Source organism: Euprymna scolopes, chromosome 10, assembly GCF_053919585.1.
Source record: "Euprymna scolopes isolate OS-2025 chromosome 10, ASM5391958v1, whole genome shotgun sequence".
Classification (NCBI taxonomy): Eukaryota; Metazoa; Mollusca; class Cephalopoda; order Sepiida; family Sepiolidae; genus Euprymna; species Euprymna scolopes.
This window is the reverse complement of record NC_136491.1, coordinates 59028505-59054145: the sequence shown is the minus strand read 5'-3', so window position 1 is coordinate 59054145 and position 25641 is coordinate 59028505. Positions and strand designations below refer to the sequence as shown.

Here is a 25641-nt window from a genome sequence, read left to right as displayed (position 1 = left end):
CATCATAATCAGAAAATAGGTATTAAAATAAAAACATAATCAGAAAATAGGTATTAAAATAAAAACATAATCTGAAAATAAATATCAAAATAATTAAAACAAAAACATTATAATCAGAAAAGTAGTATTAAAATAATTAAAAAAAAATATTATAATCAGAAAATAAGTATTACAAAATAAACATTATAATCAGTAAATAGGTATTAAAATAAAAAACATAATCAGAAAGTAAGTATTAAAATAATAAAATAAAACAAAAACACTGTAATCAGAAAATAAGTATTAAAATAATAAAAGCAAAACCATTATAATCAAAAAATAAATATTAAAATAATTAAAAAAAACATAATCAGAAAAGTAGTATTAAAATAATAAAACAAAAACATTATAATCAGAAAATAAGTATTAAAATAAAAAACATTATGATCAGAAAATAAGTATTAAAATAATAAAAACAAAAAAATTATAATCAGAAAATAAGTATTAAAATAATAAATGAAAACATTATAATCAGAAAATAAACACAAAAAGATTATAATTAGAAAATAAGTATTACAATAATAAAAAACAAAAACATTATAATCAGAAAATATGTATTAAAATACAAAAAATATAATAAGAAAATAGTATTAAAATAAACAAAAATATTATAATCAGAAAATATGTATTAAAATAATAAAAACAAAAACAAAATCAGAAAATAAGTACTAAAATAATAAAAAAACAAAAAACATAATCAGAAAATAAGTAATAAAATAATAAAAACAAAAAATAATCAGAAAATAAGTATTAAAATAATAAAAAACTAAAACATAATGAGAAAATAAGTATTAAAATAATTAAAAAAAAAACAATATACTCAGAAAATATGTAATATTGCAATAAAAACACAGAAATTATAATCAGAAAATAAGTATTAAAATAATTAAAAAACAAAACCATTATAATCAGAAAATAAGTATTAAAATAAAACCAAAACCATTATAATCAGAAAATAAGTATTAAAATAAAACCAAAAACCATTATAATCAGAAAATAAGTATTAAAATAAAAACAAAAACATTATAATCAGAAAATAAGTATTAAAATAAAAACAAAAACATTATAATCAGAAAATAAGTATTAAAATAAAAACAAAACCATTATAATCAGAAAATAAGTATGAAAATAAAACCAAAACCATTATAATCAGAAAATAAGTATTAAAATAATAAAAAAAAAAACATTATAATCAGAAAATAAGTATTAAAATAATTAGAAAACAAAACCATTATAATCAGAAAATAAGTATTAAAATAAAACCAAAACCATTATAATCAGAAAATAAGTATTAAAATAAAACCAAAACCATTATAATCAGAAAATAAGTATTAAAATAAAAACGAAAACATTATAATCAGAAAATAAGTAGTAAAATAAAAACGAAAACATTATAATCAGAAAATAAGTATCAAAATAAAAACAAAAACATTATAATCAGAAAATAGTATTAAAATAAAAACGAATACATTATAATCAGAAAATAAGTAGTAAAATAAAAACGAAAACATTATAATCAGAAAATAAGTATTAAAATAAAAACGAAAACATTATAATCAGAAAATAAGTAGTAAAATAAAAACGAAAACATTATAATCAGAAAATAAGTATTAAAATAAAAACAAAAACATTATAATCAGAAAATAAGTATTAAAATAAAAACGAAAACATTATAATCAGAAAATAAGTAGTAAAATAAAAACGAAAACATTATAATCAGAAAATAAGTAGTAAAATAAAAACGAAAACATTATAATCAGAAAATAAGTAGTAAAATAAAAACGAAAACATTATAATCAGAAAATAAGTAGTAAAATAAAAACGAAAACATTATAATCAGAAAATAAGTATTAAAATAAAAACGAAAACATTATAATCAGAAAATAAGTAGTAAAATAAAAACGAAAACATTATAATCAGAAAATAAGTATTAAAATAAAAACAAAAACATTATAATCAGAAAATAAGTATTAAAATAAAAACAAAAACATTATAATCAGAAAATAAGTAGTAAAATAAAAACGAAAACATTATAATCAGAAAATAAGTATTAAAATAAAACCAAAACCATTATAATCAGAAAATAAGTATTAAAATAAAAACAAAAACATTATAATCAGAAAATAAGTATTAAAATAATAAAAAAAAACAAAAACATTATAATCAGAAAATAAGTATTGAAATAAAAAAACATTATAATCAGAAAATAATATTAAAATAATAATACAAAATACAATATCATCACAAAATAAGTAATAAAATAATAAAAAACAAAAACATTTTAATCAGAAAATATTAAAATAATAAAAAAAAACATTATAATAAGATAAGTATTCAAATAAAAACAAAACCACTATAATCAGAAAATAAGTATTTAAATAAAAACAAAAAACAAAAATATGATAATCAGAAAATAAGGATTAAAATAATAAAGATCCATTATAATCAGAAAATAAGTATTAAAATAAAAACGAAAACATTATAATTAGAAAATAAGTATTAAAATAAAAACGAAAACATTATAATCAGAAAATAAGTATTAAAATAAAAACGAAAACATTATAATCAGAAAATAAGTATTAAAATAAAAACAAAAACATTATAATCAGAAAATAAGTATTAAAATAATAAAAACAAAAACATTATAATCAGAAAATAAGTATTAAAATAAAAACAAAACACTTATAACCAGAAAATAAGTATTAAAATAATAAAAAACAAAAACATTATAATCAGAAAATAAGTAGTAAAATAATAAAACAAAACCTTATAATCAGAAAATAAGTATTAAAATAATAAAAACAAAAATATTATAATCAGAAAATAAGTAGTAAAATAATAAAAAAAAACAAAAACATTATAATCAGAAAATAAGTAATAAAAAAAACAATATAGTCAGAAAATAGGTAATAAAACAATAAAAAACAAAATCATTATAATCAGAAAATAAGTATTAAAATAAAAAACAAAAACATTTTAATCAGAAAATAAATATTAAAATAATAAAAACAAAAACATCATAATCAGAAAATAGGTATTAAAATAAAAACATAATCAGAAAATAGGTATTAAAATAAAAACATAATCTGAAAATAAATATCAAAATAATTAAAACAAAAACATTATAATCAGAAAAGTAGTATTAAAATAATTAAAAAAAAAATATTATAATCAGAAAATAAGTATTACAAAATAAACATTATAATCAGTAAATAGGTATTAAAATAAAAAACATAATCAGAAAGTAAGTATTAAAATAATAAAATAAAACAAAAACACTGTAATCAGAAAATAAGTATTAAAATAATAAAAGCAAAACCATTATAATCAAAAAATAAATATTAAAATAATTAAAAAAAACATAATCAGAAAAGTAGTATTAAAATAATAAAACAAAAGCATTATAATCAGAAAATAAGTATTAAAATAAAAAACATTATGATCAGAAAATAAGTATTAAAATAATAAAAACAAAAAAATTATAATCAGAAAATAAGTATAAAAATAATAAATGAAAACATTATAATCAGAAAATAAACACAAAAAGATTATAATCAGAAAATAAGTATTACAATAATAAAAAACAAAAACATTATAATCAGAAAATATGTATTAAAATACAAAAAATATAATAAGAAAATAGTATTAAAATAAACAAAAATATTATAATCAGAAAATATGTATTAAAATGATAAAAACAAAAACAAAATCAGAAAATAAGTACTAAAATAATAAAAAAACAAAAAACATAATCAGAAAATAAGTAATAAAATAATAAAAACAAAAAATAATCAGAAAATAAGTATTAAAATAATAAAAAACTAAAACATAATGAGAAAATAAGTATTAAAATAATTTAAAAAAAACAATATACTCAGAAAATATGTAATATTGCAATAAAAACACAGAAATTATAATCAGAAAATAAGTATTAAAATAATTAAAAAACAAAACCATTATAATCAGAAAATAAGTATTAAAATAAAACCAAAACCATTATAATCAGAAAATAAGTATTAAAATAAAACCAAAAACCATTATAATCAGAAAATAAGTATTAAAATAAAAACAAAAACATTATAATCAGAAAATAAGTATTAAAATAAAAACAAAAACATTATAATCAGAAAATAAGTATTAAAATAATAAAAAACAAAAACATTATAATCAGAAAATAAGTATTAAAATAATTAGAAAACAAAACCATTATAATCAGAAAATAAGTATTAAAATAAAACCAAAACATTATAATCAGAAAATAAGTATTAAAATAAAACCAAAACCATTATAATCAGAAAATAAGTATTAAAATAAAAACGAAAACATTATAATCAGAAAATAAGTATTAAAATAAAAACGAAAACATTATAATCAGAAAATAAGTATTAAAATAAAAACGAAAACATTATAATCAGAAAATAAGTAGTAAAATAAAAACAAAAACATTATAATCAGAAAATAAGTAGTAAAATAAAAACGAAAACATTATAATCAGAAAATAAGTATTAAAATAAAAACAAAAACATTATAATCAGAAAATAAGTATTAAAATAAAAACAAAAACATTATAATCAGAAAATAAGTATTAAAATAAAAACAAAAACATTATAATCAGAAAATAAGTATTAAAATAAAAACAAAAACATTATAATCAGAAAATAAGTATTAAAATAAAAACGAAAACATTATAATCAGAAAATAAGTAGTAAAATAAAAACGAAAACATTATAATCAGAAAATAAGTATTAAAATAAAAACAAAAACATTATAATCAGAAAATAAGTATTAAAATAAAAACGAAAACATTATAATCAGAAAATAAGTAGTAAAATAAAAACGAAAACATTATAATCAGAAAATAAGTAGTAAAATAAAAACGAAAACATTATAATCAGAAAATAAGTATTAAAATAAAAACAAAAACATTATAATCAGAAAATAAGTATTAAAATAAAAACGAAAACATTATAATCAGAAAATAAGTATTAAAATAAAAACGAAAACATTATAATCAGAAAATAAATATTAAAATAAAAACAAAAACATTATAATCAGAAAATAAGTATTAAAATAAAAACGAAAACATTATAATCAGAAAATAAGTATTAAAATAAAAACAAAAACCATTGTAATCAGAAAATAAGTATTAAAATAAAAACAAAACCATTATAATCAGAAAATAAGTATTAAAATAAAACCAAAACCATTATAATCAGAAAATAAGTATTAAAATAAAAACAAAAACATTATAATCAGAAAATAAGTATTAAAATAATAAAAAAAAAAAAACATTATAATCAGAAAATAAGTATTGAAATAAAAGAAACATTATAATCAGAAAATAATATTAAAATAATAATACAAAATACAATATCATCAGAAAATAAGTAATAAAATAATAAAAAACAAAAACATTTTAATCAGAAAATATTAAAATAATAAAAAAAAACATTATAATAAGATAAGTATTCAAATAAAAACAAAACCACTATAATCAGAAAATAAGTATTAAAATAAAAACAAAAAACAAAAATATGATAATCAGAAATTAAGGATTAAAATAATAAAGATCCATTATAATCAGAAAATAAGTATTAAAATAAAAACGAAAACATTATAATTAGAAAATAAGTATTAAAATAATAAAAAAACAAAAACATAAATTAAAAACGTTATAATCAGAAAATAATATTAAAATAAAAAACAAAAACATTATATTCAGAAAATAAGTATCAAAATAGTAAAAAAACATAATAGGTATCCCAAACTAGTCTAGTTTAGGATGTGAAAACTGGTAAATAAAGTTAAATTTCCCTTTACTTCAACTTGCGATATCTCATTTATTTTTTTGGGTGTTTTGATAATGTTAATGATTCTTTTTCTTGCATCTTTAATAGTTTTTTTTTTTCCAGGTTACTTCAAGTTATGTCACTAATTTTGATGAATGCACCTTTATTTTTTACACACAAAAAAATACTGGTGTTTTTCAAATTTGGTGCTCGCGATATTGAGTCTCTAGGTATAAAAAAATAGTACCATTTTAAAGAAAAAAGGTCACTTATCAATATAGTGAGCTTAAAAAAAAAGCGGTTGAAGTTGTTTTTCACACAAAAAATATCCAAATTCAATTGAAAAAATTCCGAAAATCTCACTGTTTTGTAGAGAAATATCCCCTCTTTAATAATCTATTGGTGTCATATTACTAAGCTCATAAATCAAGGAGCACCACTAATAAAAGTGAATGTACCTACACATCGAGATTTACAACTTAATCCCAAGTGACCTAATGTATGAAGTATCATCAAGAAAATCAACTGTCAGCACAAACGAACAAACGAGCCACACGACCCTACGAAAATGTACACAAACAACTTGTTTCTCTATGGATTTGTTTTTGTTTATTTAAAAGTTATAGAAAGTAATTGTTTAAAATAATATTTTTAGTGCAATAAGCGCGTCAATAAAAGAAATTAAAATTTACAATTTAAAAAATAATGTCAGTTTATTTTCTATATCTTTCAAACTTTCATATGTTCTTTGCTTTATCTTCTTTCGGTTGGTAATCATTGTTAAATTATCTTTTAAAAATTAAACTGGGTACATTTTAAACCCCAAAAATATTTTTAGTTTCATTTTAAAAAATGTGCCTCATTTTTTTGTTTACTTATTTCTCTTATGTTCTGTCGGGCGGTTTTGATATATCTAACATTTTGTTAAATTATTTTTTTTTTTTAGACTGTACAGTTACATTACTTTAAAAAAAAAATTAACAAAATATAGCTAAGTTTTAAGTTGCACATGCAACAAGTCATGTGTAAATAAAAAAAATTAATTTCAGGTAAAAATGTGTATTTTTTTCTTTGTGTTCCATCGGGTGTTTTTGTTAAATTTGAAAATTTTGTTAAATTATTTTTTAATTACACTGTACATTACTTCAAAAATAATAAGTGAAAATATAAAGTTATGTGCACGTGGCGCATAAATGAAAAAATTAATTTCACTGTAAAAATTCATTTTTTTTGATAATCCCCGAACAGTACTTCTACAGTTTATCGTCGAAAATGGAGACGCCATTTTTTTCATGCACCTGTCGTTAAAATCTGAGGGAGAAATCAGTATTTTAAACTATGACCGAAGTTAGAAATAAATAACAAAAAAATTAAACTAGATATTAATTACTTCTGGAAAGAACTATGAAAAAAAGTAAATAAAGTGAAAGAGAACATATATCCGTAATTATTTAATGGAAAATGTTTCGATTTAATTAATGAAAACGGGAATGTTTTTCATGAAACATATATATATTTTTAGACAATGAAAAAAATTATTAAAAACAGAAAATGAAAATTACATATTCATAATTGTCTAAACTGGGCGAGTGCCATTTGAAACCCCAAAACATTTACTGTATAAAAATTTATCAAAATATAATTGTAAAAACATTTATTAAAAAGTTTGTGTAAGAAAATATAATTTTAATAAAATAATTTTGTTATGAAAGCAACATTGGATTTTTTTTTTTCCGAACAAATAAATAATTTTAATGAAAGATTTTTTTTAATTAAAGCAACTTAAAAGGATCAACAACAAATTAATTTAAATGTAACCGAAAAATCATTAACTTGTTTAATTTTTTTGTTATTTATTTCATGCTTCGGTCATAGTTTTTAACAACATAGATTTTAACGATAGGTGCACGAAAAAAAATGGTGTCTCCATTTTCGGCGATAAACTGTAGAAGTACCTCCCCGAGACCTATATGTTCTATCAAGTGTTTTTGATAAACTTGAACTGAGATATCTCAAGGTTGTGTTAGGTATCAAAATCAACACCAGTGGAAATAAAGTTTTACTGGAAGCTGCTCTCTCTGACTGAGATGAAATCCAGTTGATTCATTTCCACCTCCTAAGCAACAAAAAAAGTCCCTTAGTGAATCTGCTGAACATTCAGATAACTCCTGCAGTTGTGATGAAGAACCATCTCAGGATATCTTCAGTTATGAGCATCAAGGACAATGGGTTGCTGTCTACTATGACACCAACTTTTACATTGGCCAAGCCTGCATCACGCGCTGTAATAAAATTTTTATTGCAAACCAAAGATAGAAAAGATTTTTTTCAATGGCCTTTGTCAGATGACATTGCACAGGTAGAGTCAGCATTTGTTTACAGATGGGGTTTTGAAGTAATGCCAGTTTCAAGTGATGATAGGATTTGGAGTGTTCTTGATATATCTACCATAGCAGAAACTTATTAAAGAATTTTGAGAAAAAATCAATAAGGAAAGGAATTGTAGTAAGATAAAATAAAAAAATATAAAATGTCTTGTTTACTTGTCTTTTATGTTGAAAGTTTTTCAATGCTTGAAAAAAAAATGACTTGTGACTTTTTGTATAACAAATTTCTAAATCTTATTGTTGTCTGTCCATTTTTGGTGAGTTTAAATTCGCAAAGTAAAAATATTTCTGTGGCAAAAATTTTTGTTATTAGAAACAAGGCAAACATTTTTTGGAATTCCTCACCCAAAAATGAGTAAAGTTGCAAAGTTTTAAGCTTCTACTTCCAATGGTTACATTTTTACAGCAATTTCAATAATGTATACTTTTGACTCATTTTTTTTAAACCTTTTTTTTTTTTTTGCCCTTTTCACTAAATTGTCTGTTCGACTGCTTTTACATGGTCCACAATTGAGTGGTTTTATCAATTTATGATTAAAAGAAAAAATTATCTTGATCTCTAATGTGTTATGAATCATACTAAGAAGATTCAATACATTAGCTATTGAAATGAAATTGATATGAACAGTCAAAGTTGCATTTCCATGTCATATTTGCCCCCCCCCCCCCGTAGGTAGTGGGATTTTGCTTAGTGTTTAGGCTGGTTCCATCTAATAATTATTGCTTTCATTAGTATTAATTTTCATTTACCATAAGATGACATTACATTTATAAGGATTTTTCACTTGTTAGTAGCTTACATTTCAAATTTGGCTTTTGGACCATGATAGCAAATTTTCAACTTTCCGACAAAGTTTGAATGATCCTAACTTGATGGCTAATTGAGCTACCAAAATAAATTTGGTATTTTTGTTTATGGTTTACAAAAGTCTTCTTTTTTTTTTTTTTTTTTTTTTTTTTTTTTTTTTTTTTTATAGATATAATGAAAACAAAATTTTGGTTTGGGATACCTAATTATAATCAGAAAATAAGTATTAAAATAAAAATAAAAAAAAACATTATTAGAAAATAAGTATTAATGCCATTCGGTCATTTAGTTACCATGTCAATAAACTGGAATTGAACTCGAGCTCCATTCACTACTCAATAATTTTTCAAACTACATCCTGAAAATTAAAACAACCATTTTATATATTTGACAACTTTAAAGAACAAAACCAATTGGTTTTGTTCTTTAAAGTTACAAAAACGTTATATCTCATGATAAAGAAGTTATATCTCATGATGAATTTGAAAACTAAGAAATTTTCAATGCAGAAGCTCTAACCATATATTTGGTTTCAAAATTAATAGAAGATAAATTCATCTTTTTCTATTCCTTTTCAATACTCACATGATTAAAGAACAAAAATATGAGTAACCCCTTATTCACCAAAATCTTAAATACAAGTACCTTCACAATCTTAAGAGTTGTTCCAAAACTAAGGTCTCCTATTTTTTAAGTAAAAACTAAAACATTGAAAAGCTATAAAGACAGGAGTGGTACCATTAAAACAAGAAACCTTTTATGCTCCAGAATTTATTTTTGTACATAGTCACCACTATCCTCAATGCACTTTTGCCAGCTTCTTTTGATGCCGCGGTCATGAAAGTTAGGAGCATACTTTGTCACTCACATCTGTCACCACTCTGAAATTAACTAGCCAAAAATACACTAGCCAGTTCCATAGTGTTAAAACAGAAGAATGGACCAACCATAAACGGGCAAAATACCTACCGACTGAAATATCCCAAGAATATATTGATAGGGATGGTTCCCTGGACTGGCTCAAAAGAGGATCCCTCCATTACGACCAAGAGAGGTTGATATTGACTGCACAAGACCAGGGCCTCATGACAAACGCCTTCAAAAAGATGTGTGGTCTAAGCAACAATAATAAATGCAGGTTCTGTAACACTAAGGTTGAGAGTGTGGGCCACCTGATTTCTGGTTGCAAAGTCCTACTTGGAGATGGTTATTATACAGATCGCCATAACGGAGTTTGCAAATACCTTCACTGGAAGATATATAAGAAACTCAACATTCAGTGTAGTAAAAAATCCTGGGAACATATACCCGAACGAACAGTTGGGAATGACAACTACACTATTCACTATGACTACATAATCCCTACTGCTACATATCTAGAAAACGCAGCTGTTAAACCAGATATAGTGATTTGGGACAGAGCAAACAAAAAAGCGACCGTAATAGAGGTCAGTGTACCCAATGATACAGGGCTTAACAGAGCTGAGAGGGAAAAGATAACAAAGTATCAAGGTATTGCATATGTGTGCCGATCATAGCTCGTATGGTCTAGGGATTTATCAGCACCCACATGTAATAAAATTAAAACAAAAGAAAAAGATTTAACGAAAAAGAAATTTATTTAAAAATAAATTAACAAGAAAAAACAAAAGAAAAGATTACCATGTTTGAAGGGCGACAACTCGCTAATAAATTGTCTCCCTTAGATCATAAAGATCGTAATTCTTAATGTATTGTTTTGAAATGTTTTGTTTAGTGTATTTTTATATGTATATGTGTTTCGGTCAACAAACTCAAAGAATAGATAAAAACTTTACCAGAATCCAAACAGCCAGTTCTTCAGTGAGGTTTTTGTTTTTACGGCCTTATGTGGAAGCCGGAATTCGGACGTTGGTTGCCTCTTTTTGCATCCCAAAATATGTCACGAACTGACTTTACCCACCAATAGCGTTTCTTTTATATAAGTTTTAAAAGGAACTTCCTGGAACCTTCTAGAGACTCAAAAAAGGAGCAAAAAGGCGTTCTACGCCTTTTTATATTTATAGACGCCGATTATTATTTATTTTTATGAATAACGACATTCTAGAAACGTCTTTATGTTTTAATTAATATATCAATAAACATATTTATATATTATAAGAAATATTTATATATTTCTTAATCCAATCATAGGAGAGAATATGTTCTCCTATGACACAAGGACTTATGTATGATATGAAATGAAATTGGAAATTAAAAGACGTTTCAATTATACCAGTCATCATAGGACCAACTGGGCTTATGAAAAAGAACTTTAAAAAGTACATAGCAAGCATACCCGGTGAACCAAGTGCAAGTGAAATACAAACGATTGCACTGAAAGGGACGGCTAGAATCCTGAAAAGATCTCTTGGTTGGACTCACTAAAATAGGGGTAGTTGGATGTCCCATCCCCTAGAAGAAAAAGTTTAAGAAAAATGAAAAAAAAAAAAGAAAAATTAACTAACCTTTTGACACTTTTGAAGGTGCTTGTGCAGTATAGGTCCGATTTGACAATTTTGAAGGTCATTGTGCAGTATAGGTCCTATTATTATTTTTGAAGGCGCTTGTGCAGTGTAGGTCCGATTTGCCAATTTTGAAGGTGCTTGGGCAGTATAGGTCCGATTTGCAAAATTTTAAAGTACTTGTGTAGTATAGGTCGGATTTGCAAAATTTTGAAGGTGCTTGTGCATTATAGGTCCGATTTTAAAAATATTGTGCAGTATAGGTCGGATTTGACAAATTCAAAGGTGCTTGGGCAGTATAGGTCCGATTTGCCAAAATTTTGAAGGTGCTTGTGCAGTATAAGTCGGATTTGACAATTTTTAAGGTTATTGTGCACTATAGGTCCTATTTGATAATTTTGAAGGTGCGCAGTATAGTTCCGATTTGAAAAATTTTAAGGGACTTGTGCAGTATAGGTCTGATTTGAAAAATTTTAACGTGCTTGTGCAGTATAGGTCCGATTTGAAAAATTTGAAAGTGCTTGTGCGGTATAAGTCGGATTTGCAAAATTTGGACGGTGCTTGTGCAGTATAGGTCAGATTTGATACTTTTGAAGGTGCTTGTGCTGTATAGGGTCGATTTGACACTTTTGAAGGTCATTGTGCAGTATAGGTCCGATTTGATAATTTCAAAGGTGCTTGTGCTGTATAGGTCCTATTCGACAATTTTGAAGTGTCTTGTGCAGTATAGGTCGTATTTCAAAAAATTTTAAGGTGCTTGTGCAGTATAGGTCCGTTATCTATCTAGTTTGAATCATTAGAGTTTCATCTTATAATTGATTAAAATCCAATAATTAACTATTATCAATTTGTAATTTAATATTAATTTACGTTCGAGTTTAAATAATTATTCAAGGTTTTAATTTAGGAGGTTCGTTTTCATGAGTAACTGTTTCTTTGCACTGTATTATATTTCGAATGTACTTGAACATAAGGCTAACTATATTAGATTGTTTGATTTGCCAGTAAGAAGCAAGTATTTTCAATACAGGCAAGCTTGCAGTAATAGTATATATTAAGTATACTACTTAAATAAAGTCCTAAGTTTATCTACTCTAGAGAATAATTTCCGGCATTTTTCTTTTATCGTTAGTTGCCGGCATTTTGTTTGTTTTTATCGTTTAGCTTTGTAGCAGGAGGGGGGACGGATAAAACGGAATACAGACAAAAAGACAGGAGAAATACAGACAAAATACATAAACACGAAAAACAAGTTTAAAAACAATGTAACATAAAACATTTAGGATTAGTTTAGAAAATAAAAAATAAAAATACTTAACGTTTTTGCACTAGAGATCCGTCCCCTGCTCTCGTCTGGGTGAGGCCCCGTATTTTGACAAGCTTCTGGATTTGACCTTTACTCCTGATCTGAAATGGGACACGTACATCAAGTCTGTTGCCAAGGTCGCTGAAAGATGGTGGGATCCTTCTACCGCTCCAGAAGATATCTCACTACTGATGCAATTCTCTATCTATATAAAAGCCAAGTACGTCCAAGGATGGAATACTGTTGCCATATCTGGGCAGGAGCGGCCAAAAACAGCCTATCATGCCTTGACAGAGTACAAAATAGACTTTGTGGCTTAGTGGGGGATGCCCTTTTCTCTACCCTGCAACCTCTCTCCCACAGAAGAGACGTTGCGAGCCTATCCTTGTTTTATCGTTATTTTCATGGCAGGTGCTCGTCTGAACTCCAATCTCTGGTCCCTCCTTGCCAATCTTTCACGAAAAACACCCGTCTAGCTGAATCCACTGTGAAAAATTTCCCCCACTCTATATGTGTGCCTAAATCAAAATGCGGATTCCATGAACAAATCTTCTTTCTTAGAACTGCACCCCTGTGGAACTCTGTTCCGTCTGCCTGCTTCCCTCCGGACTACAACTTGGATGTCTTCAAGTCCAATGTTAACAAATTCCTAATGAACCGCCCCCTTAATTAAACACTTCATCAAATCTCCACACTAACGTAATGTACTTGCAATAACCCTTATCCGTGAGTGGCTTCCGGGCCTTGATAAGTGGTGATCAATGTGTGTAAAAGGTCCGATTTGACAATTTTGAAGGTCATTGTGCAGTATGGGTCCTATTATTATTTTTGAAGGCGCTTGTGCAGTATAGGTCCGATTTGACAATTTTGAAGGTCATTGTGCAGTATAGGTCCTATTATTATTTTTGAAGGCGCTTGTGCAGTATAGGCCCGATTTGACAATTTTGGAGGTCATTGTGCAGTATGGGTCCTATTATTATTTTTGAAGGCGCTTGTGCAGTATAGGTCCGATTTGACAATTTTGAAGGTCATTGTGCAGTATAGGTCCTATTATTATTTTTGAAGGCACTTGTGCAGTATAGGCCCGATTTGACAATTTTGGAGGTCATTGTGCAGTATGGGTCCTATTATTATTTTTGAAGGCGCTTGGGCAGTATAGGTCCGATTTGACAATTTTGAAGGTCATTGTGCAGTATGGGTCCTATTATTATTTTTGAAGGCGCTTGTGCAGTATAGGCCCGATTTGACAATTTTGGAGGTCATTGTGCAGTATGGGTCCTATTATTATTTTTGAAGGCGCTTGTGCAGTATAGGTCCGATTTGACAATTTTGAAGGTCATTGTGCAGTATAGGTCCTATTATTATTTTTGAAGGCGCTTGTGCAGTATAGGCCCGATTTGACAATTTTGGAGGTCATTGTGCAGTATGGGTCCTATTATTATTTTTGAAGGCGCTTGTGCAGTATAGGTCCGATTTGACTATTTTGAAGGTCATTGTGCAGTATAGGTCCTATTATTATTTTTGAAGGCACTTGTGCAGTATAGGTCCGATTTGACAATTTTGAAGGTCATTGTGCAGTATAGGTCCTATTATTATTTTTGAAGGCGCTTGTGCAGTATAGGTCCGATTTGCAAAATTTTGAAGGTCATTGTGCAGTATAGGTCCTATTATTATTTTTGAAGGCGCTTGTGCAGTATAGGTCCGATTTGCAAAATTTTAAAGTGCTTGTGTAGTAATAGGTCGGATTTGCAAAATTTTGAAGGTGCTTGTGCAGTATAGGTCCGATTTGAAAAATTTTTGAAGGTGCTTCTGTTGTGTAGGTTCGATTCAACAATTTTGAAGATGCTTGTGCAGTATAGGTCCGATTTGACGATTTTGAAGGTCTTGTGCAGTATGGGTTGGACTTGACAATTTTGAAGGTGCTTCTACACTATAGGTCAAATTTGACAATTTTGAAGATTGGTTACTACTTGGGAATACCAAATGCTTTATGTAGATCACCAAAGTTAAGCAACATTGTCTAGGGCATTATCAGATGAGTGACTACTTGGGAATACCAAATGTTTTTTATAGATCTCTAAAGTTAAGCAACATTGTCTTGGTCATCAACAAATTGGTGACTATGGTTTCCGTTCTGCTAGATCTACAGCAGATGTGCTTACAGTTATATCTCATAGGATTAGCAAATCTCTCGACGGAGACAACCTTTCTAGGGCAATTGCTCTTGACATATCTAAGGCCTTTGATAGGGTATGGCATAAAGGTTTACTTCACAAGATCTCCAGCTATGGTATAGCTGGAAATGTCTTCTCAATTATTAAATCATTTCTTTCTGATAGGTAGTAGTAGTTGAGGGGCAAAAATCAGAAGCTCACAGTATTAATGCCGGTGTCCCTCAGGGGTCCATCCTGGGCCCAACTCTTTTCCTGATCTACATTAATGATCTTCCAAATCACATCCTTGCATCATTTGTAGACATTTATGCTGACGACACTACCATTTATGGTAGCACATCTAAGACAGTAAACGACCAAGTTCTCTCCAATTCTCTCTCCTCTGATCTTGAGCACGTAGTACAATGGGGAAAGGAGTGGCTTGTTACTTTTAATGTATCTAAAACCAAGCTTCTCTCTTTACATCATCAATATTCTGATCCACATCTGGCATCAATTGAAATGAATGGCTCTCGTCTTCAGGAGGCCTCAAGTTTTGACAAGCTTCTTGGCTTGACCATTACTCCTGATCTTAAATAGAACACGTACATCAAATCTGTTGCCAAGGCCGCTGGAAAAATGGTGGGATCTTTCTATTGATCCGGTAGATATCTCACTGCTGATGCTATTCTCTATCTATATAAGAGCCAGGTACGTCCAAGGATGGAATACTGTTGCCACATCTGGGCAGGAGCTGCTAGAAAGGACTTGTCCTGCCTTGATAGAGTTCAAAATAGACTTCATAGCCTCGTAGGAGATGTCCTTTTCTCTTCCTTGCAACCCCTTTCTCACAGAAGAGATGTTGCGAGTTTGTCTCTGATGTATCGTTATTTTCATGGAAAGTGTTTGACTGAGCTTCAATCTATGGTCCCCCCTCGCCAAAATTTCACAAGAAACACTCGTCTAGCTGTACACACTATCAATAATTCCCCCCACTCTATCTGTGCCTAAACCTAAACGTAGATTCCATGAACAAAGCTTCTTTCTTAGAACTGCACGCCTGTGGAATTGTCTTCCGTTTTCCTGCTTTCCGGCTGACTACAATATGGTTGTCTTCAAGTCTAACGTAAATAAGTTCTTGATGAGCCGTTCTGTATAAGTTATCAAATTTACCAAATTTTCATTACTAATGATTACTATGTTGTCCAATTTCTACTGTACACTCTTTAACCCTTATCCTTGAGTGACCTCTGGGCCTTGATAAGTGGTGATGCCTATGTAAAAAAAAAACAAAAAACATTGTCTTGCTCATTTTTCAGGTGGGTGACTATTTGGAAATACCAAATGCTTTATGTAATTCATCAAAGTTCAGCAACATTATCTTTGTCATTATCGGATAGTGACTACTTGGGAATACCAAATGCTTTTTGTAAATCACCAAAGTTAAGCAACATTCTCTTGGTCATTTCAGATGGGTGACTACTTGGGAATAAAGAATAATTATGTGTATCACTAAAGTTAAGCAACATAGTCTGGTCATTATCATATGAGTGACAACTTGGGAATACCAAATGCTTTATGAAGATCATCAAAGTTAAGCAACATGGAGTCTGGTCACTATCAGATGGGTGACTACTTGAAGATACCAAATGCTTTATGCAGATCAACCAAGTTAAGCAAAATGTAGACTGGTCATTATCAGATAGGTATCTACTTGGAAATACCAAATACTTTATGTAGATCACCAAAGTTAAGTGATATTGTCTTGGTCATTATCGGATTGGTGTTTACTTGGGAATATCAAATGCTTTATGTAGATCAACAAAGTTAAGCAACATGGAATCTGGTCATAATCAGATGGGTAACTACTTGAAAATGCAAAATGCTTTATGTAAATCAACAAAGTTAAGCAACATTGTCTTTGTTATTAACAAATGGGTGGCTATTGGGAATACAAAATGCTTTGTGTAGATAACCAAAGTTAAGCAACAATGAAGTTGGTCATTCTAAGATGGGTGACTACTTGGGAATACAAAATGCTTTATGTAGATCATTAAGTTAAGCAACAATGAGGTTGGTCATTCTATGATTGGTGACGACTTGGGATTACCAAATTATTTATGCAGATCACTAAAATTAAGCAACATGGAGTCTGGTCATTATCAGATGGGTGACTACTTGGAAATACAAAATGCTTTATCTAGATCGATGTAGCAAAGTTATCAATTTAGTAAGAGGAAGGGGATTATGTGGGTTAAATCATGAAAAATGATGGTCGAATTATTAACATATCCAAGAATTATGAAAAATGATGTCATGTAATTTATCTTATTTGTGTGTTTGTAATGAAATAACCAGCCGAGACAGTGTCTCAAAGTTATTAGTTTTGTAAGGGGATTATGGGGGTTAAATCAAGAAAAATAATTGTAGGAATTAGTAACATATCCAAGAATTATGAAAAATGATGAAATGTGAGTTATTCGATTGGTGTGTTTGTAATGAAACAACCAGCCACACAATATCTCAAAGTTATGATTTTTGTAAGAGGGAGGGGAGTATTTTGGGATAAATCAAGAAAAATGAATGTCGAAATTAGTAACATATCCAAGAATTATAAAAACGGTGAAATATGATTTATTAGATTGGTGTATATGGAATGAAATAACCAGCCAGATAACGTCTCAAAGTTATTTTTTTTTTAAGTGGAAGGGGATTTTGTGGGTTAAATCGTGAAAAATGATTGTCGAAATTAGTAACATATTCAAGAATTCTGAAAAGTGATGAAATAAAAGTTTTTTGATTTGTGTTATAATGAAACAAACAGCCCAGATAAAGTCTCAAATTTATTATTTTAGAAAGAGGGGGTTTATTATGTGGGTTAAATCATAAAAATGATTGGAAATTAGTAACATATCCAAGAATTACAAAAAATTATGAAATTTGTGTTATTTGATTGGTGTTTTTGTAATGAAATAGACATCCCAGATTATGTATCAAAGTTATTATTTTAGTAAGAGCGGGGCTATACTTCGGGTTAAATCAAGAAAAATTATTATTGAAATTAGTAACATATCCAAGAATTATGAAAATGATGAAATATGAGTTATTTGATTGTAATGAAATAACCAGCCAGACAATGTCTCAAAGTTATTACTTTAGTAAGAGGGGAATTATGTGGGTTATTTTATGAAAAATTACTGTCGACATTAGTAACATATCCAAGAATTATGAAACGTGTTGAAGTGTGAGTTATTTGATTGGTGTGTTTGTAATGAAATCACCAGCCAGACAATGTCTCAAGGTTGATATTTCAGTAAGAGAAGCACGATTATGTTGGTTAAATCATTAAAAATGATTGTCGAAATTAGTAACATATCCAAGAATATGAAAAATGATGAAATGTGATTTATTTTATTGTTGTGTTTGTAATAAAATAAACAGCCCAGACAATGTATCAAAATTATTACTTTAGTACGAGGGGGGATTATGTGAATTCAATCGTGAAATTAATTTATTATTACATAGTAGGGAGACCCGATATTACTGGGAGTTTAATTAGGGTCGACGAATGTTCCACATTTCCAATACTTTTATTGTCATTGAAAGCGGTGAAATTAGCCATTTTCATTCAAATCGATTGATGCCTACTCTAGTCATGGACCCACTACAGTGCACCAGGAGGAAGATTCACATATCTCTCTGCATTGACTTAGTTAGCAATTTATTGTAGTCTACATTTCACTGTAGACTTGATTTTATAAAAATATTTTTATATCATGGCTTCAATTAAAATGCAAAAGTCAAGTATCATGGTTCAATTGTTCTCTAAGCAAACATTTATTTCAAACCTGCTCCTGTCTTATCAAAGAACATACTGTAGATTTTATATGCCAGACCCTTCTGCTTTTGTGGTGATAGAAACTTCTCAAATATACTTGCGATTTTTGATTGTATAAGGGTGTTAACTTTGGTCAAAATCGGACTCTTATGTAATCAGATGTTTTCAATTATGGATTTTTGATACTTATTGGAGGCCTGCCAATACAAAAACTATCTAAGAACACTCCCACATACATAAGTACATTCGTGTGAAATTAAAAAAAAATCTTCCAGTCATTTTGGAGTTCATAAGGAACAAACTCAAACTCACACACACAAAGTGTCTTTTATATATAGGTAGAGATATTTTTCATTTACAAAGTGTCTTTTATATATAGGAAGAGATATTTTTCATTTACAAAGTTCTTTTATATATAGGTAGAGATATTTTTCATTTACAAAGTTCTGTGCTCATATAAACAGATATATTTTTTTTTTTTACAAAACTTTACTATGAAAATATTGAATCGATACTTTTCTTTTTTTTCTTAAATTCTAAATATTCTAATATGGGAGTTTTAGTGTGAGAACCATATAAACAAACAGATGTCTTTTATATATATAGTTAAGCCTGAAATTAATAACTGATTGCTTTTATTAAATAGTATTAATTTGAATGAAAATCATTTTTCTTATTTCAGAAATGGTGTTTGTGTATCCTCGACTGCTTCAAGAATGAAATGAGCTCAAAGAGGGAGCCAGTGTCTCTTCAGTTCTCAGCCTCCAAGCAAGGCACAGATAAATCAAAAGAAAGAACTGGATCAGGTACCAGCTTTCCCATCAGGTATCGCTCTCTTGAAGATTATGATGATGAGGATCTGACAATACTAACTGGCCAATATGACAAACCTGAAAGAGAGGAGAGAACACGAAGAACGCACAGTTTTGCTTCTTCATTATCTTCAGCTGCGGCAGCAGTATCACCATCATCATCATCCTCATCATCATTACCATCTAAAAGCACCCCACCCCTGCCACCTAAATATGAGTCCAAGTCTGTAACATCTCCCTTTAAGACCTTTTCTGGAGATGTTCGCGATGACAAGAAGACCCTCCTGGCTAACATTCGAGGGAAGATACACAAGAAGTGGGAGGAACTTTCAGGTGAATCCAGTTCAAGCCCAGAAAATGAGAATGAGAAATGTCCAAGTCCCCTTCGTAAACAGAATTCTGACGAGAGCACTGAGTCCCAGAGTCCAAAGATTCTCAACCTCAAATCTCAAGTGTTTGATTCACTTGACCTGTTTTCAGAAATTGAGCAGGCTGAAGAGTTAACAGAAGAAGTAATTCCAGAAAATGGAAGTGTTCATGATGAACTTTTCATAAATGATGGTGTTCCAGAAGAGGAGCCTTTGGATGATAGCGATACTGTTAGCAGTGGTAGTGGCATTACTTTTGAACCAATCACATCTTCGCCTTCTCATTCAACTCATTCTACCATCAGAGAACGAATTCGGGGGAATCCTCCCAAGAATTTAGATCCAAATCCAATTGTCATGTCAAACCTTATGACGGAGGAAGTCATTGATAATGATGGACGGATTTATTATGATGCTGAAGATGAAGAGAAGAAACAGACAGTAGAGGAGGAAGTCGTACCTGTTCAAAAGCCAACACCACCTCCACCACCCAAAAAGACTGTACCCCTCCGAGAGAGAAAATTGCCCCTCCAAAAATTACTAACTGTTGTTGTCCTGCTTTTTGGTTATCTCATTATTCCTATGCCATCATATGTGGCTGGTATCATCACAGGTGCTATCATCACATCAGCTCTATGGATGCTTTACATACGTTTCCTCTCAGTATATAGATCAGCCTACAGGAATGAAGATAATGCCAGACCTGGCTGCCCTGTAACACCTCGCCTTGATCAATTAGCTCCACTTTTGATACCAGAAATGAGGGATCCAAAACAAGATGATATACAAATTTACAAAGTAAGTATATCTTAATTTTTCTCATACATTTCCTCCTTGACTTCATACTTTTTCTACTTGCTAAAAATGCTTTCATTGCTTTTTATTCGATTGTTATCCTTGTTAAGTACTAAGGGTGAGTGAAAGTTTAACTCTGGTCCCAAATAAGATCCATTTTATTTCTCTGATGAATCGTCAAATCTTGCTGTCATTATATGTTGATTGTATCGGAATAACTTTTAACTTATCCAACATCGTGATTTGTACTAACCCTCACATTGATCATTTCATCATTTTCTGCACCCTAACTTTATTTTGATGATTTTCTCATCAACTGGAAATGCCTGTAAATCTGTTATAGCATTATTGGATTCTTGATAAGTATCGCCTTTATCTTTATCCTCTTGGACTGGCTAGTCTTAATTAAAAAAAAAAATACAATGAGATTAAAAAAGTGTTTTTTTCCAGTAGCTGTAACACGTTTTGTAAAGTAATTCATTAAAATCTCTTATTTGTTTCTGGACTTAGTTGTGCTTCTTTTGGAATTTATCCAAAACATTGAGTGTAAATTTGTTTTCAAATTATCAAAATCTTTAACATGAATCTTTCTATTTAAATGAAAATTATGAATTATTGATACAAAGATCTTTTCCTAATCACATCTGATATGATCTAATTTAAACCAAAATATTAGTCTTGTTTTTTTTTTTTGTTGTTTCAGCATATCTTTCTTGTTTTGAACAGGGCATCCTACTGGAGGTCAAACATTGATCCACTATTTTAGACACCATCTAAGAGATCTTAAAATTCTAATTCGCTAGGTAGTTATTGAAATTCTTTTTAACGAGTTGCTCCTATAATTACTGGAATAGCGGAGATCTTCATTAGATTTAATTTTGTTTTAATGCCGTGCATAAGATTTTTATGTCGTTACATTTTTTTTCACAGCCAGCATCATTAAAAACACTGCCTTCAATTAGTGATATGGTACAAAACAAAGACAGTAACAACCCTGTCAGATACCTTTTCGAGGTATGTAGCTGAAAGTATATTTATAATAGATAATGTATGACTAATTTCCAACAGTTTGTAGAATAATCAAAAGAACTGTGTTAGTCAATAACACACAACAACAATAATAATAATAGCAGCAACACTTACCAAGGGTCCAGCTTATGCACAAGACAGACACCAGATTGAGCTGGACTGAGGGCTTGTATTTATGTACAAGCATATCCAATCAGGTGATTCAGCCAATCATAATCCAAAGAATAGACTGGCCCATGTGTGCACAATGGAATCTTCCATTGTGCCATAAATAGTTCTCCTCTTTCATGAGAAGTAACTTTAGCCTTTGTCAAGTTATCCACAACTTGAACGCTGACCGAAAGTCCACTACACAATCCAACATGGCGCTACGAACAGGATTCGAAACAGAAGATTGGGAAGACTATTTCCTCAAAGCAGGCATTGCTGCCGATTCCGCCAAGAGCTACGCTGCAACTTTTGTGAAGGAAAAACTGAGGAAAGAAAACCTTCAAGTAATGGATTGAGCCATGCTAAGAGAATTGGGAATCACAACAATGGGAGAAGCTCTGTCTATCCTTCGACAAGCCAAGGAGCCCGCTACCCAGACCACCTATGCTAAGGCACCAGCTGCCAGGCCTCCCCAACTTCATCTCGAAATGACCCCTCAACAATTCAGAAAATTTCAGATTGACTGGGAAGTATTCACCAGAATAACGGACATGCCAACTTCTCAGGCCAATACCCAGTTATACAGTTGCGCTGATGAATCCGTTCAAAACGCAATCATAAATACGTACCCTAAGTTCTTCACCACCAACCCAGACAAGCTGCTAGAGATGACAGAAGCATTGGTAACTCAAAAATCAAATCCCATGGTCCATCGGATGACATTTGCATCTATATCACAGCATGAAGATGAACCCATCCAACAATACCTTGTTCGTCTTAGGTCCACGGCCATAGACTGTAATTTCTCATGCCCCAACTGCGATCACGACCTGTCCGACATTTACATCAAGGACCAATTTATCAAAGGGATATCGAATGATACGCTTCAGACCGATCTACTGGCAAAAGCCGGGTTGCTAAAAACTCTCAACCAAAATATTTGTCATGCTGAGGCATTTGAGTCTGCACTACGGGACCAAACCGCAATGACTGATACCTCAGACATAGCTATAGTCCGGATGTCAATGTATCGAAAAAAAAAAAAAACAGTGCTGTACGGACTAGCAGAGGCAATATTCGCACTAGCTCTACTGCTACTCACAACGAGAACATTGCTGATAAAGAACCCCGTCAAACCTGCATAGGTTGCGGTAGTCACCAACACGGTACTCCAAGGACAAGTGCCCGCCATTTAACATGTCCGGCATGGAATCAAATGTGCAACACTTGTGGGAAACTTAACCATTTCTCAGCAGTGTGCTGGACAAAGAAATATCGCCCAGCAGTGATAAAAAGTTTTGAAGACCAAGAAGCACCCATGAATACACTCATAGCCCATATCACATTCGATCAAATGAGGGGCACCATTATGACTACAGAAGGTGATCTGTTAACTGAAATAAATGCATCAGTAATCCCATTCTCACCAAAACCAGATCCCAGGCAAGCTGTCAATATCCCTAGGAGTTGTAGGACAACGCTAAAGGTTTTTCCCGACAGTGGTGCCGCCATTTGTCTTGGGGGACCAAAGCATTTAATCAAAATGGGCCCCACAGAGATTAGTCTTGTCCAATCAAGAAAGATCATACGAACAGTTGGAGGTTTCACACTCAAGTGTCAGGGTTGGCTACCAGTTGAGTTTGTGGTCAGAGGGAAAACAACTAAACAAGCCCTCTACATATGCAAGGGCATACAACGGCTTTATCTCAGCAGAGCAGCCTGCATCGATGTGGGAATATTGCACAAACATTTTCCTAACCCTTTAGCAGACGTACATGAAGAGGTAGACACCGAGTCTAAAAAGTGTGTAGATCAATTGCCAAATCGCCCCAAAAACCTCCCTCTTCCCGCAACAGAAGATAACATAGGCAAACTTAAGAGCTGGCTCCTAGAAAAGTTTGCCAAAACGACATTCAACAAAGATGGGATATTTTCAGCCATGTCCGGCCCAGCTGCCCACATTCACCTCAAAGAGGGAGCAATCCCTAAAGCCAAGCATAACCCAATTCCTGTACCCTTCCACTTCAAGGAACCAGTAAGACAAGCCCTTTGGAAGGATGTAGAAAAAGGTATCATAGCTCCAGTACCCGTAGGTATGCCTACTGATTGGTGCAGTACTATGGTAATAACTGCCAAAAAGAATGGTAATCCACGGAGAACAATAGATTACCAACACCTTAACTCTCAATGCAAGCGAGAAACCCACCATACTGGGTCGCCATTCCAGTTGGCACTGCAAGTGCCACCTAGAACAAAGAAAACAGTCCTAGACGCTGTTGATGGATACCACTCGATTCTCTTAGACAAAGAATCTCAACCATTAACCACCTTCATAACTGAGTGGGGAAGATACATGTATCTTAGGATGCCTCAAGGATATGTCGCATCTGGGGATGCTTACACTCGCAGATATGATGAGATAATAAAAGATATCCCACGCAAGGTGAAGATAGTAGACGATACCCTGCTATATGACTCTAGCATTGAGGGAGCCTTTTTTCATACCTTCGATTTTCTGCTCCAATGTGCTAAGAATGGAATTGTGCTCAACACCGACAAATTCTAATTCTGTCAGGATGTCGTACAATTTGGAGGCCTCCAGATAACTTCTTCAGGAGTGACCCCTTCTGAGTCCATGATACAAGCGATACAGGATTTTCCAGTCCCAAGGACAATTACTGATGCCAGATCATGGTTTGGGCCTGTCAACCAAGTAGCCTGGGCATATTCACTGGGTCCAGTTATGGTACCTTTTCGGGACCTCGTCAAACAAAACTCCAAATTTGCTTGGAATCAAAACCTTGAAGATGCATTCAAAGATTCCAAGCGAGTTATAATTCACTTAGTCCAGAAGGGGGTAGCAACATTTGACAAAGACAGAGCAACTTGCCTTGCTCCAGATTGGAGCAAAGAAGGAATGGGCTTCCTACTCCTACAAAAACATTGCCAATGTACCATGGAAAAAGCCCCAATCTGCTGTTCCGAAGGTTGGCATCTGATATATGCTGGCAGCAGATTTTGCACGGATGCTGAACGCAGATACGCACCAATAGAGGGTGAGGCAGCAGCAATAGCATGGGCATTGGAGAAATGCCGTATGTTCGTCATGGGTTCTCCAAACATCAAAGTGGTCACAGACCATGAACCTCTGAAGGGGATATTTAGCGATCGTGATCTGAGCAAGATTCAAAACCCCCGGCTCTTTAGACTAAAGGAAAAGACCCTGAGATACAGATTTACCATACAGCATTGCCCCGGGAAGTAGCACAGAGGCCCTGATGCAGTTTCCCGCCACCCAGTGGAGATGGTGCAAGCCCTCCTCGATGTATTTCCAACAAAACCCTCTCAAATGGATATACTGGAGTCGAACAACATAAGCAACATAACAGAGTCAACAGCCTTAATAGCAACATTTGCAGACAGCAGTAATATAGCCATGATATCACCAGACCTAATTCGTTCAGCAGGTCGTGGCGATCAACAATATAACAAATTAATAGACACAATACAGCAAGGCTTCCCAAAAACACGTACTCTCACTACGCCCGAAATCCGTGAGTATTGGGAGGTGAGGCACCGCCTTAGCACTGACAATGGTCTAGTATTGTTGGATCGAAGGATCGTCATCCCCAAAACACAACGAAAAACGGTCCTACACTGCCTGCATTCTGCACACCAAGGAGT

At 30.9% G+C, this 25641-nt stretch overlaps 1 protein-coding gene across 3 annotated transcripts in view; it reads left to right on the top strand.

Annotated features, from left to right (window-relative positions):
• Positions 1 to 25641, top strand: part of LOC145285996 (testis-expressed protein 2-like) — a 281702-nt gene that overhangs the window by 104767 nt on the left and 151294 nt on the right. For all 3 annotated transcript variants that reach the window (XR_013869089.1, XM_080134589.1, XM_080134588.1), the window contains exon 2: positions 19486 to 20781. Coding sequence is in view for 2 of the 3 variants with exons in the window: in XM_080134589.1 (XP_079990715.1) it covers positions 19525 to 20781 (1257 nt within the window). In the remaining variant the exon portion in view is untranslated. The remainder of the gene's footprint in view (positions 1 to 19485; positions 20782 to 25641) is intronic.